Below are 15,412 nucleotides of genomic sequence, written 5' to 3'. Positions count from 1 at the left end.
CAGGTTGATTATTTGTCGGGTCATGTCGGGTTATTTTTTCATTTCGATATAAGTCGGGTTCGGGTTGGGTTTGGTCGGGTCTTTTTCTAGTCGGGTACAATTTCGGGTTCGGGTCTTAACAAGTCGGGTTTGAGTCAGACTTGTAACAGTCAAGTTCGGACCGAATAATTATTGGGTCGGTTAAAATTCAGGACGGGTTCACTATCAGACACGAGTTAAGACCGAGTCTGATAACTATCAGGTCTAGTCAAGTTTTAACCTTATAATTAACTTTTATAAATTTGGTTAAATTTGGTTTAACGTTGTTCACTTGTTCTAGAATAGGTAATTATATAAAAAAAAATATTAACTTGATTTAAGTTATTATTTAGTTAGGTCAATGACAAATCGGGTTGTCAACAAGTCGCGTAAAATCAGGTAACTCATTGTCACGAGTTGGGTCAATAACTTGTTTCATCGGGTTATAATCGATTTCGGTTTGACATCGGGTCTGGTGTTGAATCGGGTTTGGGTCATTTTTCGGTCGGGTCAGTTGACTCAATTCTGTTAACGGTTATGTTTCGGTTGGGTGCCAGGTTCGGGTCCGGGTCATGCATTAACGGGTTGAAATCGGTGGTCGGTTTTAGCGGGTTGGATACGGTCAGATTACGGGTTTCCTATTTTGACAACATTCCGGGTCTCGAGTCGGGTTCGGGTCCTTATAAATACAGATCGGTTCAGGTCGGTTTTTCAGGTCGGGTCAGCTTTTGACAGCTTTATCACCCAGTGTATTACCGTACTATGCGAACTTATTTAATGAGATCGATCTTAGGTTTAGTGATAGAACTTGAACAGCTTATATAGAGGGCTGGTAATAAATACATTAAGCAATATAGTATAGAATATATTACATGTCTACCTCTGTTTAAAGAACATCCCCCAATTTAGTATTCAGGCCACATCCCTCATTTTATTTATTGTATGATTGCCGATGGATTTTCCTGATCGATTTGTCAAACGGTAATCTTGATAAAACTGTGAAATATACTGAAAATGCTTAGAAATATGCTACTGTTTGGCGGTTAAATTAGTTGTGTGAATGAAGAGTTACGGGACCAGTCACTTAAAAGGGACCATTATTTATACTATATAGGAATCGTCATTCGTCATTAACTATACCTTAAACGAATGTTGACAGTTTAGACGATGTAGTACTCCGTAGTAAGTAAAGGTAAATCTTGGAGGAAAGTCTAGTACGTACTACGTAGTACTACCCCCGTTTCAGAAAGTTCTTTACGCTTTGGAAAATGTATCCAAAGTATAAAAACTTCGACCGTAAATTCTCACCATCAAAACGTTACATGTAAGATCTTGTTAGATTGGTCTCGGAATATATTTTCAGAATATCAAATTTTTATAATTTTTTCACATACGAAATTGGATACATTAGTAGTTAAATATTGCATTGGAGTCCGTGCAAATAGTAACTGTAAAGATCTTTTTGAAACGGAGGTAGTATCTGTTATTCTGTTAGCAAACTCCAAAAACATTAACCTTAATTACTCATTACTGCTCCGTAATATACTTTGGGTACGTACGTAGGGATCCTCGATCTATCTCGATTTGTACTTTCGTATAGTCATTCTCATTTTACTAACTATCTCGACCAGTGGATAAATTAAACTTAATTAAGAGAGAAGTCTTTTGAATACAATAAATAACACGAGACATAAGAACATAATCCGTATAATTGTATAAGTACTCCCTCCGTCCCGGAATACTCGACCCGGTTTGACCGGCACAGAGTTTAAGAGACTTAAATTGACTTATTTAATTTAATAGGTAGTAGTTGATAGTGGGGTATTATTTTAATGTAGTTAGTGGGAGGTTGAATTTTTAATTATTTTTTGTATGGAGTAGGGGGTAGGTGGGTTAATAGGGGTGGAGTGAGAAATAATATAATATTGTTAGAATATTTCCATTTTTAAAAACAGGTCAAATATTAAGGGACGGCCCGATAAGGAAAACAGGTCAAGTATTCCGGGATGGAGGGAGTACATGTTACGGTAGAGAAAGATAGGATAATAGGTGACGTTGGACTTACAACCCGAATGGGATGGTGGATATCTTACTATGTAATTAGTGGGTACTTGAAATATTAGAGTGAGTAGCAGACAAGTACGTAAATTCAGTAGCTTGTGAGCTACTGATAGTGTACAAGTTTGTAATACTTGTAGATAGCAATGGAGCATTTAAGAAATGAGCATTGACTTGTTGTACTAGCTAGTAGCTAGGCCCCAATTCTTATCTACAGCCACACTACAAAATGCAGTACTAATCTACAACTACACTGCCTTCGATCTGTACTTTGTGCATTAATGCTTCTTCAACCTATTCGGTATTGACAAATCCATGTTGATCAGCAAAAATTTACAAATTATATCGATCACATTCTATACGGAAATTAAATGTTAAACTAAGAAATATTACATACGGATGAATGAGAATTAAGCTAAAAAATAACGACGTTCAACACTGTCGTTAATTTAAGGACAAAGTTACTTGTGCACAAGGGAGTATGAATTATAATTTATAAATGATGCTGTTTTTTTGGAGCAAAACTAGTGCATTAATGACAAAGATATAGAATTGCGTTTTGAAATTTGGGAACCCAAGCAATGAATGAATGCCCTGAAATAGTCCGCGTCTACTGTTAAGAAACATATCCCATTTAATTAATTAATTAGTGTCTCCGTCAAAAAAATATATATACTTCATATTAATTAATTAGTGTCACAAGCTTTGAATAACATATTTCAAGTATTTACCCGTGACCAATTCTGCTTGGTGGGACATTATTCACATTAACCATTTATACCAATGTTTAAATTCTGAGCTTCTAGATCACATTTTGTCACGTCGTTGGTGCTCTCTCATGGATTTTGCAACCACTTCAGTTTTTTTTTTTTTTTTTTTTTTTTTTTTTTTTTTTTTTTTTTTTTATTTATGTGAATGAGCCACAAGAGTTACAAAAGCACAAGGAAATTTTCACAAGCCATCAGTCTTTAGTTCTTTACCACTTGGCCGAGACATCATTAATTAGACCCACGGCCAATCAAAGTAAATTGCAACTCTAGTCCCTTCAATGTTTTAAGAAGCATAGAAATTGGAACTTATGTGGAATGTGTTTTTTTTTTACCAGTAACGAAGTTTTACTTATAAACGGGTTTAAACCCTTGGCTCTGGACTCTTGAGGGCGCGAGGAGGAAAGAGATTCTCGACTCCAGGAGCTCCTAATAAAAGTCAACCTTATGATCTCTAAGACACAAAGTCATGCTCGAACAGAGCTATCAAATAAGGTGTGTCGTGTGTGAGTCAGTTCTCAATTTAGATGTATTTGGGTTCGGGTCTTTTTGGATCACTACGGGTTTTTGTCAGACTGAGTTAGTTTTTAACAGCTCTGCGTACACTGGAAACCTGTAAACATTCAATAGAAGGTGAATACTCCAATTTTGGTGGTTCAAAACTGTCAATAAATTCATAGTAATACTAGAATGGAAGATCCCTACAATACTCAAGAAAGAAGGAAAATAAAAACCAGAAAAAGTACGGAATTATTAAAAATAGAATAAATCCAAGCAAATACGTTCGTGGGACAGTTAAAAGAAGATGCTTAAATTTAAGTCTAGTGACTCCTTTGCACCCCTAATAGTAAGGTTGTGGTGCCTATAAGTTTCTGGGTTTGTCTTTACACAAAACCCTTATCCATCAAACCTTGTCTTCTCATCCTTAGATGGTGATGGGGGGCACCTAAAACACGGTGCATGTGAAACCTAACTTGCTAACTTCCACCAAAATTGCTTCTGTTCTATAACAGCAGGTCTGAACCTTCATTTTCCACGATATATACGGCAACCAGTATCGTATATCAATCTTTCAACATACATGTGATACTCGAAAATGTTGGCTATACGACACTTACGATTGTATTTAGAAAATAAACTTTCTATCCTTGTATACTTGTTTGCTTGGCTAAGATTCTTTCTATCTTGATAATTCTTCCCCACCCCTGTTTCTCTTCAGTCTCCCTCCTAAACACCACTGCTACTACATGGATTACGACTCTTGCCTTCTCCGAGTTCTTCCCAATGAAATTATCTACTATTCTAAAGGCAAAACCAACAACCTCGGCTCAAATGAAGCTTCAAGTTGAGTCAGTAATGTAAAAAATAAGCATAATCTCTCTGTTTTAGGGCCGATTGAGCTGAGCTGTAGACCTAGAAATTAACCTATGATGGCCAGAACTAGGTTATCACCAGAAGTTATTCCGTGGCTCGGTTAAGACCGTTTGACTACATTTTTGGGTAGAAAAATTCAGCCAAAAGTGGCAAAATTCATGCCAATGACAAATATTGTTAAAAAATCAATTCAGGAAAAGACATGCCCCAAACTAAAGGCCCAGCAAACTGGGGCGGGCCACATTTCACTGCTTTCAGGGCGAAAATTTCGGCAAAACCGGGATGAAGGATGTTTTGATAATACCAGCAACTAAATACTGTCTTTAAGTAATGCCTAGTTGATGATTTCAAGTTTTTAACTGATGATTGTACCCAAATACCCCAGGGAGCAGTTAAAACGGATTACTTGACAAAAATCAGCATGTAAAGTGTGACAAGTAAGCAATAAACAAGCACTTTAATAGAACAAAAGGTTTCAACCTGATTCCACACTTAGTATGATTTTACTAATCTTCTGGGAAACCTAAGAACTTGTTAATAAGCTTTGAAACCGGTTTAGCATCACCAGCAGGATATGGAAGAAGAGAATCTAGATTCATACTAGCAATAGTCTGATGGAGGGTTCGAGGGTGTGCACAGAACAAGTGTTTCCTCTCGGCTAATTCTTCTGCCAATTCTTCTTGATGATTGTCCATCAAATCCTCATTCACCACGACAATTAACGGCTTGCGCAACCGGAGTGTCTCAAAAATGCTTCCTGATCCTGTAAAACAACCAGTAATCTTGTATGAGCTTGGTCAGGTTACATCCTATTAGATAACACTATAATAATAAAGCACACAACATTTCTCAGACTTTACTTCCGTTGATTTTATAGGTAAGGTGTCCTTTGAGAGTTTCAGCTGTGGAAAACATTTTCTCCAGTCTCACGAAATTCCTACTTTGATCTAGCAGATCTTTTGCATGGGACTTCAGAAAACACTCTATTTACTGTTAAGACCGGCTAGGTGTAAAGTTGCATACATTTATATTCCCACACCATGCTACGACATATTACAATATGGAAATGGTCGTATATTTATTGATCAGGAAACAAGTTAAATCCGCAGGCCAAGCAACTAATCTAGGGATGAAGACACTGTGATAAACGAGAGGTTCAAAGCGGGCAAGTTTCTAAGCAGTCAAACATAATTTACCAGGGACCTTATTTCATAGTACAGCCATCATTAGTTGAACAGAAATCGATGAACACTGTTCAAATGAAGTAAAGGTTAAAGCATGAAGAATAATTAACAATTGTATAGCATAGTAACTGGTGATTCCTGTGAAGCCAAAGCCAAGTTAGACCTTGTTATATTAACATATCTTTATCCGTTAATAACTTCGTTACAAAACAGTTATCTAACTGGTCATCATAGGGCACAAAATAGTAGCAAACACCAAGCAGTATGTGGTGTAATAGTAAAACAACTTCAAAACATGACCAACATTACATTCAGATATCTAAAGGCCACCAAAAGAGATACAACTATAATTTACTTGCCACTAGAATCACAGGCATAACCTCTGACAAGGGTGACCTTTGAGGCCTGTTAAAGCTATGCCAGTGAGTATACCTATCAAAAATGAGATGGCACCCAAACCCATCCAAAGTATTAGGGATTCAACAAAATTATTTACCATAAACCCAAAAAAGGACCAACTAAAAGTGGCTTAAAATTGGACTCAATGAAAATTGTGAACCTAAACCAACTTGGTTGGATCTGAAACCATCCAAGCTGAAACTAATCTACACCGACTCATCAGACCAGTCTACATGCAGATATTGGAGGAGAGGCTTCTAAAATATACCTGAAGCAAATGAAAAGGCTTTTCAAGTATGGTACTTAATAATTGCTCTGGTTTAATTCAGCTCTACAATATATCAACTCTCAGAAAAAATGCAATTTAGCACCGAAAAAAGATCCCAACATGTTCGGTTACCTGCGTGACTTATGACGAGAGAAGCTGATCTCAGGCTCTCGGCAATGCTGGACGAAAACGTGAAGTATTCAACAGCTACAGACCCATTGTCGCTGGTGGACTACGTGTGCATCAGAACAAGAAAGAAAACAAAACAAAAAAAAAGTCAGACCATACAGAAAATACAAAGTGCACGCAGTAGTATGAGTGTAACACCAATGCGGCAATGCCACTGGAACTTCTAAATGAAATTAGTTGCATTTTTGCATTGCAACAACGCAAAGCCAAAGTTAGCATGAACAAGAGCATCTATTCTTAATTTAGTTAAAACGAACCCTCAGATACCTTGTGGTTATTTTCACTTGCACATTCTTCTCTATGGTAATCAGCCCTGACACAAGAAGCAAACCAACCCAAGTAACCCACCCCCAACGTGGAGTCTGATATGATGTGCAACAGGCAATTACTTATTTCTTCCTAGAGTATAATTAGACTTAGAGTTTCAGCTCAGCTCCTCCCTCCACCCTCCCGGAAAAGCGACTAAAACTAAGGGACCTACAAGTGCGATGAATTAGATCTTTTAGCACTGTCGATATATATATCTCATTTCGTGCAGGCTCAAGTGAGAAACCAATTAGGCAGCATTTTCTGTTTCATTATGCACCAAAATTTACTAGGCAGGGACATGAATAATGCAGTGCTCTAAAGCATCACAGGGAAATTTGTGTGGTAACAAAGCCAAAATTCAAATACCCTGGCAGGGATGTAGGATCCACGACCAATTTGAATCAGAAGGTGTGTATATCCTTTTGCATATAGCTCTTGCCTGACTTCTTGAGTGTCCACTGCTCTTACAAGTGCATCAAACAGAGTAGTTCCCACAGTGACAAAAACTACTCTCTTAGAATTCTTACTGTCATCAGCAATTTCCATTTACGCACTTGAGTATTGCCCAGAATAATCAGATCTGTCCAAAAACAGGTTTGCACTGTCAATGTCAAAAATAACACATGATATAGCTCAAGAACCACACATGCAGCAGTAAGAAGACAACTATATAGTATAAAGCAGGCATGCCTAACGGGCCGGGTTAGGGTGGAGTTCTGCTATAATAAACTGGCTCGGACTCGGATGAAGCATTAATATCAGTGCCGGACCAAAGTCTGTATAGCCCAGCCCACCTTTTCAAAATAACTTTAGATTTACACTTTGGAACAAAAATAACATCAGATACGACATTTTATGAGGAGCTACTTTACTCCTTATGCATCAATATTTAACCAAACCAAGCAATACAGAAATAAGATGGAAGTACAGAAGTACAAAGGACAATTAAGGGGAAAGTGGCAGATTAGCCCCTTTAACTTTAGTGCAGTGTGCAAATTAGCCCCTTATGTTTTCATTGGAGCAAATTAGGTCCTTAGGTTTAGGCTAACATGCAATTAACTCTCAATTGTCAAACTTACCCAAATCCACCGGAAAGTATTTATAGTTTCCGAAAAGACAACACCATACAAACAAAACCCCAAATACAGTATACACTTGTATACAAGATTAAACAAATCCAATTTACCCGTGTAAAACACTGACTTTGAGATTAAAAAAAATCTACAAGAAGGGATAAAGAAAAGACAGAGAACACATCAGACAACAACACAAAAAAATAACAACTGCAAACCTTCATCTTAACTACTACTTATCCTTTTCCATTTTTCCAAGATTCTTGAATTGCCAAAAAATTTATTTATGGTGGGGCTAATGTTTTGGTGCAAATCCTTCTGGTTAAAACATTTGATGTCATTGTATAGACTTTGAAGATAATTAACATGGGAATTATGTTTATTTGGGATACTAAAGAAACAGGAAATGCTAATTATTGGGTAAAACGGATAATAAAAGGGGGGATTTTACTTATTGGGGAATGCATGTGGTTGCTTGCTGCCATGATTAGAGGAGAAAGAAAGATAGGTAGAAGATAAATACATAGAGAAAGTCAGTTTGAGGGAGTGAGAACATGGCGGAATTAAAAAGAACCAAAAGCCTGATCTTTCATATATGTCATTATCATTATCATTACCCCATTGCCTCAAAGAGGCTCACGCAAGAAGCGGGGTAAGGGGGGGTCGGACGTACGCAACCTTACCCCTGCAATTGCAGAGAGGTTGTTTCCAATTGACCCAAAAGCGATAACGGACGACAACGGGACGACCATCTTCTACTTCATGGGAAGGAAGCGAAGAGGTATTAAGAGCCATTATATAAAAAAAATAGTTTTAAGCCCGTGCAATACACAGATTTCTTTCTCATTACTTTGTACAACAAATATTTTTCTTTAACAGGGTACATTTCTAGGAAATATAAGATTCAAAATTTTAGTTCAGCTTTGAAAAATAGTTAAAAGTTGCTTGTCAAAGAAATGAGGCGAAGGAAACTGATTAAACATGGTTATACATAGTATACATAAACTTAAAGTGCTCAGTACAGTTATAAACTACATAATCATATTAAACAATCAAGTTGCTTTGCTGGAACAACATATTAGATCAGTAACATATTTTACTTTGAACAACCAAGAATACAAATTTTCGTTTCTCAATAATGCCCAAATTTGAGAATTCTTTTAAACATCTTAAAATCATTTATCACAATATAGGCCCCTCCATTGAAATCAAACAAAACTTGCATCGACCCCTACAATTCACTTCACATAAGGCACAAAAGTAAAACAAATTATAAAATGGTGAATAAGAAACCATCAAATATTCAACAATTCATAGAAATTCCCGGATCGATAATTACCTTTGTGGAAATAATCTGCAGCGTTATTCAGTATGAATTGGAAATTAATAATTAAATCTCAAATTATGAAAATGAACAAACTCCCAATTAACTTGAAAATTAAAAATCAATCAAAGCAGATCAAAGAATCAAATAAATGACTCATGATCAACAAAATCAAAGATAGAAACATTACAGATTAACCAAAAGTCAAATTTAAAAAGACAAATGAACCCTATTTACAAATACAAAAATTGTAATTGAGAAAAAACATGATTAATCATACCAGCACAAGTTTTCTCTTGGTTGAGGAAATAGATTATATTTTGATTTCTATAATTCTAAAAGGAATTGATCAAGACGGAGGAGCTTAAAGGATTAATTTAGGGGAAGGTAATGAATGTTTATGATGGAAAACATGGACTGAAACTGAAATTTAATGGGGAAGCAAACCTGTCATTCATTGGGAAAGAGGGGAAAGAAATAGAAGAATTTGGATGAGAGGGTGAGAAATGAAATGGATATATGAGTGTGAAAGAATAAGAGGCTGGGAAGGGGGAAAATGAAACGACAGGAAGGGAAACTGATTTTGATGAAACGAGGGGAAAGAAATGGCTTTGGATCCTCTAGATTTGAAGGAAACTCTACATGGTAGAGTTGAGTAAATCTCAGCCTTTGAAATATATAAACGGTTTGATTACCTTCAACATTAAAAGAAAAAAGCAAAATAAAATCTTCCCACCAAACTTCCACGTAATACATTACTGGAAAAACTTCCCGCTAAAATTCATTACTAGCAAAAATCGATCTTGTCCGTCCTTAATTACAACTCCTAATTCCCATCAAACTCTTTAACCCTAGCAAAAGTCGATCTTTGCCTCATATTTCATTATCGTCAATGATCGAATATTGAACAATTTGGAGGTATATTCAACAACTTACAAATCTTATGTTTATATTTTAATGATTGAATGTAATGTAATGTAGTACAATGGTGCTTCTTCTTCAATTAGTCTAGCTGCCATATATCCGTATTATCTTTTGGTATCCCTGATGTACTTCAGGTTTTATTATTCTTCTTGCTGGTATTCTTTGGCCCCCCTTCTTTTGTACTAACTATTTCATTTTCAACTATTTCATAAGTCTTTGTAAATATTGTAGCCTACGTAGACTTGAACCTACATCTTTGTGTGTATTGTCACACAACGCTCTACCGTATTGAGCTAATAGGCTATAAAGAAGTAGGCGATTGCTGTAATATGTTGAGCTAAAATACCAGAGATACAGCATATATAATCCATAAAAAATCCAATAGTTTTGAAGTACAAAGAAATGGACAACTAGCACCAAGTAGTGAGCTTTAATTTACTCCCAGTGAGTCAATCATGAAATAAAAGAGCTACTGAAGCATATAAAGCAAACCCAATTTGTTTCATTTTTTATACAATAAGCAAACCCAATTTTTTCTCTTTTTTTTTGACTGTAAGCAAACCCGGTTTAAAAATCACGACATTACAATTCAATCAAACAAGTAATATTTAAATCCAAGCTTAAATAGACAATATAGGGGGGATAAATTAATGAAATAATGATAAGTTCTTCAATTGAATCCCCTTTTAATTCATCAAATATCAAATGAAAATGAACTCAAATCAAATTGGGCAACACAAATCAACCAACTAATCACAATCAATACCCAAATAATCTATTAATTGATCACACGCACAACCATCAACCTCCATTAATTAATAACTACATGAATTAACTTTGAATTACACGATTTTTTATTTTTATTTTAAACATCAAAATCCCATGAATTATACGAAGTACCTGTTTTAGAATCAACCAATGATTTTTTGAAGCTGACGGTAGATCCCCTGAATACGGGAATCGGCACAACTGGCCGGCAATTGATGGTGGCCGGAAATTTGATTTGGCCGGCTGTATAGTTTGGGGGAAGGAGCTGACCGTCTATGTTTTTTTAATAAAAGGAGAGAGAATACATTACAGATGGAAGTTTGGTGGGAAGAATGTTTTTCTTATTTTGCTTTTTTTTATTTTTTATGTTGAAGGTAATCAAAACGTTGATATATTTCAAAGGCTGAGATTTACTCAACTCTACCATGTAGAGTTTCCTTTAAATCCAGAGGATCCGGACGCGAAAGAAATACAGTAATTCGGATTTTGAAAGGGAAAAGAAAGTTAAATTAAATATGGAATATTAGGGGGGGCATGTGGCACTCTAAATTTCTTTTAAGTCTTTCTTATTCATAGTAGTATAGATTAATAGTAGTATAGATATGTGCCTTTATTAGGGAAACCAAAATTGTCTATTTCCGGCAACAATAAATAATATCCGGTGAAATTAGGGCGGAAAATGACAATTGAGATTAAATGCACATTGTATATAATAGTTGTGGAGCTAATTTGTTACATTTATAATTATAAGTTTGGGGGCTGATGCACATGACACTAAACTTAGGGGTTTAATTTGCCACATTTGCCGGATAATTAACCATCAATAATTGACCAAATCAAGAAAAACCAATTTCAATTTGATTCAATTCAATAAAACAAACAAAATCCAAAAAAGTTACTATCAAATTTTACTTGATAGCCAAAGGATATAAATAGTCAATCCTATGTTGCACTCTGCCATGAAATCCAACAATATTGAGTTTGACAAGGCACTCGAATCAGTATCCCACCTTAACACCTGGTACAGAACCCAGAACTTTGCTAAAAAATGTAAAGTTTTCTTCGTGTTATTAACTTTTTCATACCTACAAAATCAATCCTATTTGCCTTGAATTTAGCTTTGAACATCTCAAAAGTGGCTAAAACCCTCATTCTTACTCCTCCGTCTTCCTTCCCTAAATTTAGGGTTTTCTTCCATATCCCTTCAAAGTTCAAACCCATCAACATTTTCCTTAATCCTCAAATTCCCACCTATATTTTCCATTTTTGTAAGTCGGGTTTTCTTCGATTTCTCATCAGAAACAAGACTACATCTAAGTTTAAATTTTACAAGTTTTTTCAAATTGCCTTTGATTTCATTTCAAACTGATGATGAAAACTAACCAAAACTGCTCAATATAAAAGAGAGGAAGTAAATTACCAGAAAACAGAAATTGATGAAAGAGAAAGAAATTGATCAAAGCAACATCAAAAATCAATGGTGAAATAAAACGAAGGGTCGAAGTCGAAAGCAATGAATTATTTGAATTTAGGTTCATCGAAGTTGCAAGGTTAGAAAGAGTCAGAGAGGAGAGAGAATTCACCATGGAGAAGAGAGATAAATTATTAACAGGCCACTCCAGGCTCTTAACAGGCCCCAAACCGCTCAACAGCTCTAGAATAGAGTACGAAATTCTCCAAAAAGACAAATACGTTTAACCAAACTAGTCCCACAATGCCAAACCTTTGTCAAAGAGAACAAGTTAACTACTCTGTACACAAGTAGCAACGTATCCATATAGGGCCTATTTGTGGAATGTACCAAGTCAAACTAGTTAGTTTGTTAGATTTCATCAATCATTGCATTTAGTTTGTTACTTAGTCTTTGCTTCGATTACTTACGCTTTGCTTAGTCCTAAGGTTTGTTAGCTATAATGCTATATTCTCTTTAGTTGGTTTTAGTTGTTAGACCTTTGTATATATATAAGGATGTATTTTGTCTTCAGTATCAATTACTATATACTTAAGTACCATAAACAACATGTATCATGTCCTGGTCATGACTCCTGAGTTGTTTTTAATTTACAATATTTGATACCGATACTTACATGGAAATAATAAAAGAAGAATAAAAGTAATCTACATTAGGAAAAAATTACATAAACTACGAATAAAAATCAACCGCATTAGGAATTTATTATAGCAAGAATCTAAAATAATATTCTAATACTGAATTAAATAATATATTATGAGAATGAAAATAATCCCAATTTTTGTGTTATTACCGACCACTCCAGTAGTAAGATGATTACTGAAATGATTTTCACAGTTTCTTTTCAAAAATCCTAATACTCTTAGCCTGTTTAATGAATTATAAAAAATAAAAAAAATTGTGTTACCAAACCTCCTTACACAAACAAAATTTTCTCTATTGTCTTTCTATAATTGTTTTTATTCTCTTAGTTGGTTTTAGTTGTTAGACCTTTGTATGTATATGGATGCGTTCAGTATTATTCAATAAAATCAAATACTTTCAAAAGTTCTACACTATTTGTATGTGGTGCGGGTTACCAGAATTAATAATCCAAGTTAAAGCCAGCGTTTGACACTTTTTAAGAAGCCATATCAACCAAAACAACAGATGTAACATGCATCCATCCTCAAATGGTTTTTTAACACCCTCCTTGCCTCTTCAGACTCCGCAACAAACTAATATGATTTTTGTCGTCACCGTCTAACACTTAAAATAAGGAAATTACATCCACCAACCATCATGCTAGACATTAATATTCTCAAGATCAAGAACCTATCAAGGACTGATGATAGAAGTAGGATTTCAAATTTTGTAAAGTTCCGGTTAAATTGTTGAAAAAAAAAAGCAATAATGATGCTACTGTATAGAAAAGAAATTACAAAGTTCAGATCCTCTTTATATGATACATAAGCAAACATACATCAAGTACCTATGCCAAAAAAAATATCCATTGAGTGAAGAACACCAGACAATACAATCTGAAAATCATTCCATTAAGATGCAAGTAAACAATCTAATAAACAACTTCAATTGTCAGTTTAGCCACAGCCCCCAGTTCCCAACTTTCCATCATTTATATCGTCACTTACCCTATCAGTGCTTATTGTGGAAGTTTCTATGATGCTTCCATCTTATTTTTCCAACAGGTGTATAATATACAAACGGGATTGATCACCCCAAATCACATAAAAAGACAATCCCGCCAAAGGTTAAGGCTAAAGGAAGGTACTAAACACAACTTTATTTTACTACTAATTCCCATTTTATGCCCTATTCCCTTTCTCCCTCTCTCTCCTTGTTCTGTTTACACCAATGATAAACATTACTACTTCCAAAGTTCAAACTAAACATATACTTATATTATGCCTACAATAGTAAGATTATCATCAAAGATGGTGTTTGGTACCGTTATTTTCAAGAAAGAGCTGCTTTCGATTATCAACTGATTCATAGGAACATTAGGTTTCAGATTTACTGTTAAATTTTTCACAGAACTACTGTAAATCGGCACTTCGAAATTTGGATACAATTATACAAAATTACAAACATAAGATAAAACGATCTATATGCAATGTGGTTGTATTTAGGCTCCGTTTGGTAAGGCGTAAAACGTTTTCATTGTAAAACAATTTTCCATGGAAAACAGTTTTCAAGGGAAAATACAATTTCAAATTAGTTTTCCTTTGTTTGGTAACTTAAAGGAAAATGGGAGAAGATGGTGAAGATTGAGTGGAAAAAAAGGAGAGGGAGGTAAGGAGGAAAGAAGGAAAAGTGGTTTCCCTCCCTTTCAAATGGAAAAGGGTTTTCCATCATTGAGAGAGTAATGGAAAATTGTTTTCCATCCCTTACCCAACCAAACAACGTAAAATGATTAAAAAGGAGAAAATCATTTTCCATGAAAACGTTTTACGCCCTACCAAACGGAGCCTTAGTGCATTCCACTCCTTAATTCTAACACTATACCCCAAGTATTCAATCATCTATGACGGAACAGCCAAGATTAGAAGTTAGTTTTTTTTAAATTATCCAGCCAAAACAAGAATTCCAAACAAATTGCTCAATCTAAGGTAAATTCTTCGGAAAATATATTGGATTACTCTCATTATTCTTATACTGTATATATTAGTTTGAGTACTATTTTCTGTGGACATGATCGAAATTGTTCAATCTAATGTTTTCAGCAAATAAACAAATTGGGAGAACAATGAAGACCCATTTAAGAAAATGGTCCTCAAAATGAAACTGTAAGTCCCAAAAGTAAAAATCAAATTCAAATTCACCTTACTAAACTCAAAAAATGCCGAATTGGGATTTCAAACGCAATCGAAAGGATTGAACCTCTAACAGGATAATCCGATTGCAAATCCAAACAATGGGATTAAAAGAAAACGAGGGTTTTGTATTACCTCGGAAAAATGGGTACGGGATCCTGCAACAGAGGAGGAGAGAGCGTGGAAATGGGGAAGAAAGTCGAGCTTTGAGGCTCGAACCTTATGATGAAAGAGAAACGGAATTATCATAGGATAGTTAAACCTCCAGCGGCGACGGCAGAGAAGGTGGTTACTCCAGCGGCGACGGCAGAGAAGTGGTGACTCCGGTGGCGATGGCGGGGAGAGAGAGAGAGTGAAAATTTGGAAGGTGAAAGTTTGTGAATGGCCATCTTAGGTTCCGTAGGTGTTTAATTGTCTACTGTCTAGTATGAGTGTATCACTGTGTGGGGCTATGGGCTAGCCCAAACTATCTC

At 35.4% G+C, this 15,412-nt stretch overlaps 1 protein-coding gene across 1 annotated transcript; it reads right to left on the bottom strand.

Moving 5' to 3' along the window:
* Nucleotides 1-4,655: 4,655 nt before the first annotated feature.
* Nucleotides 4,656-15,342, bottom strand: LOC110786209 (uncharacterized). Its single transcript, XM_021990750.2, has 4 exons — nucleotides 15,075-15,342; nucleotides 6,933-7,146; nucleotides 6,201-6,300; nucleotides 4,656-4,980 (listed from the first exon to the last, which is right to left on the bottom strand). The coding sequence occupies exons 2-4, from the start codon at nucleotides 7,110-7,112 to the stop codon at nucleotides 4,724-4,726; spliced, it is 537 nt and encodes a 178-aa protein (XP_021846442.1). The 5' UTR covers nucleotides 7,113-7,146; nucleotides 15,075-15,342; the 3' UTR covers nucleotides 4,656-4,723.
* Between the last annotated feature and the right edge of the window lie 70 nt (nucleotides 15,343-15,412).

This window comes from Spinacia oleracea, chromosome 4, assembly GCF_020520425.1.
Source record: "Spinacia oleracea cultivar Varoflay chromosome 4, BTI_SOV_V1, whole genome shotgun sequence".
NCBI classification, from domain to species: Eukaryota; Viridiplantae; Streptophyta; class Magnoliopsida; order Caryophyllales; family Amaranthaceae; genus Spinacia; species Spinacia oleracea.
The sequence above is the reverse complement of the archived record's forward strand: the minus strand, read 5'-3'. Positions and strand labels throughout refer to the sequence as shown.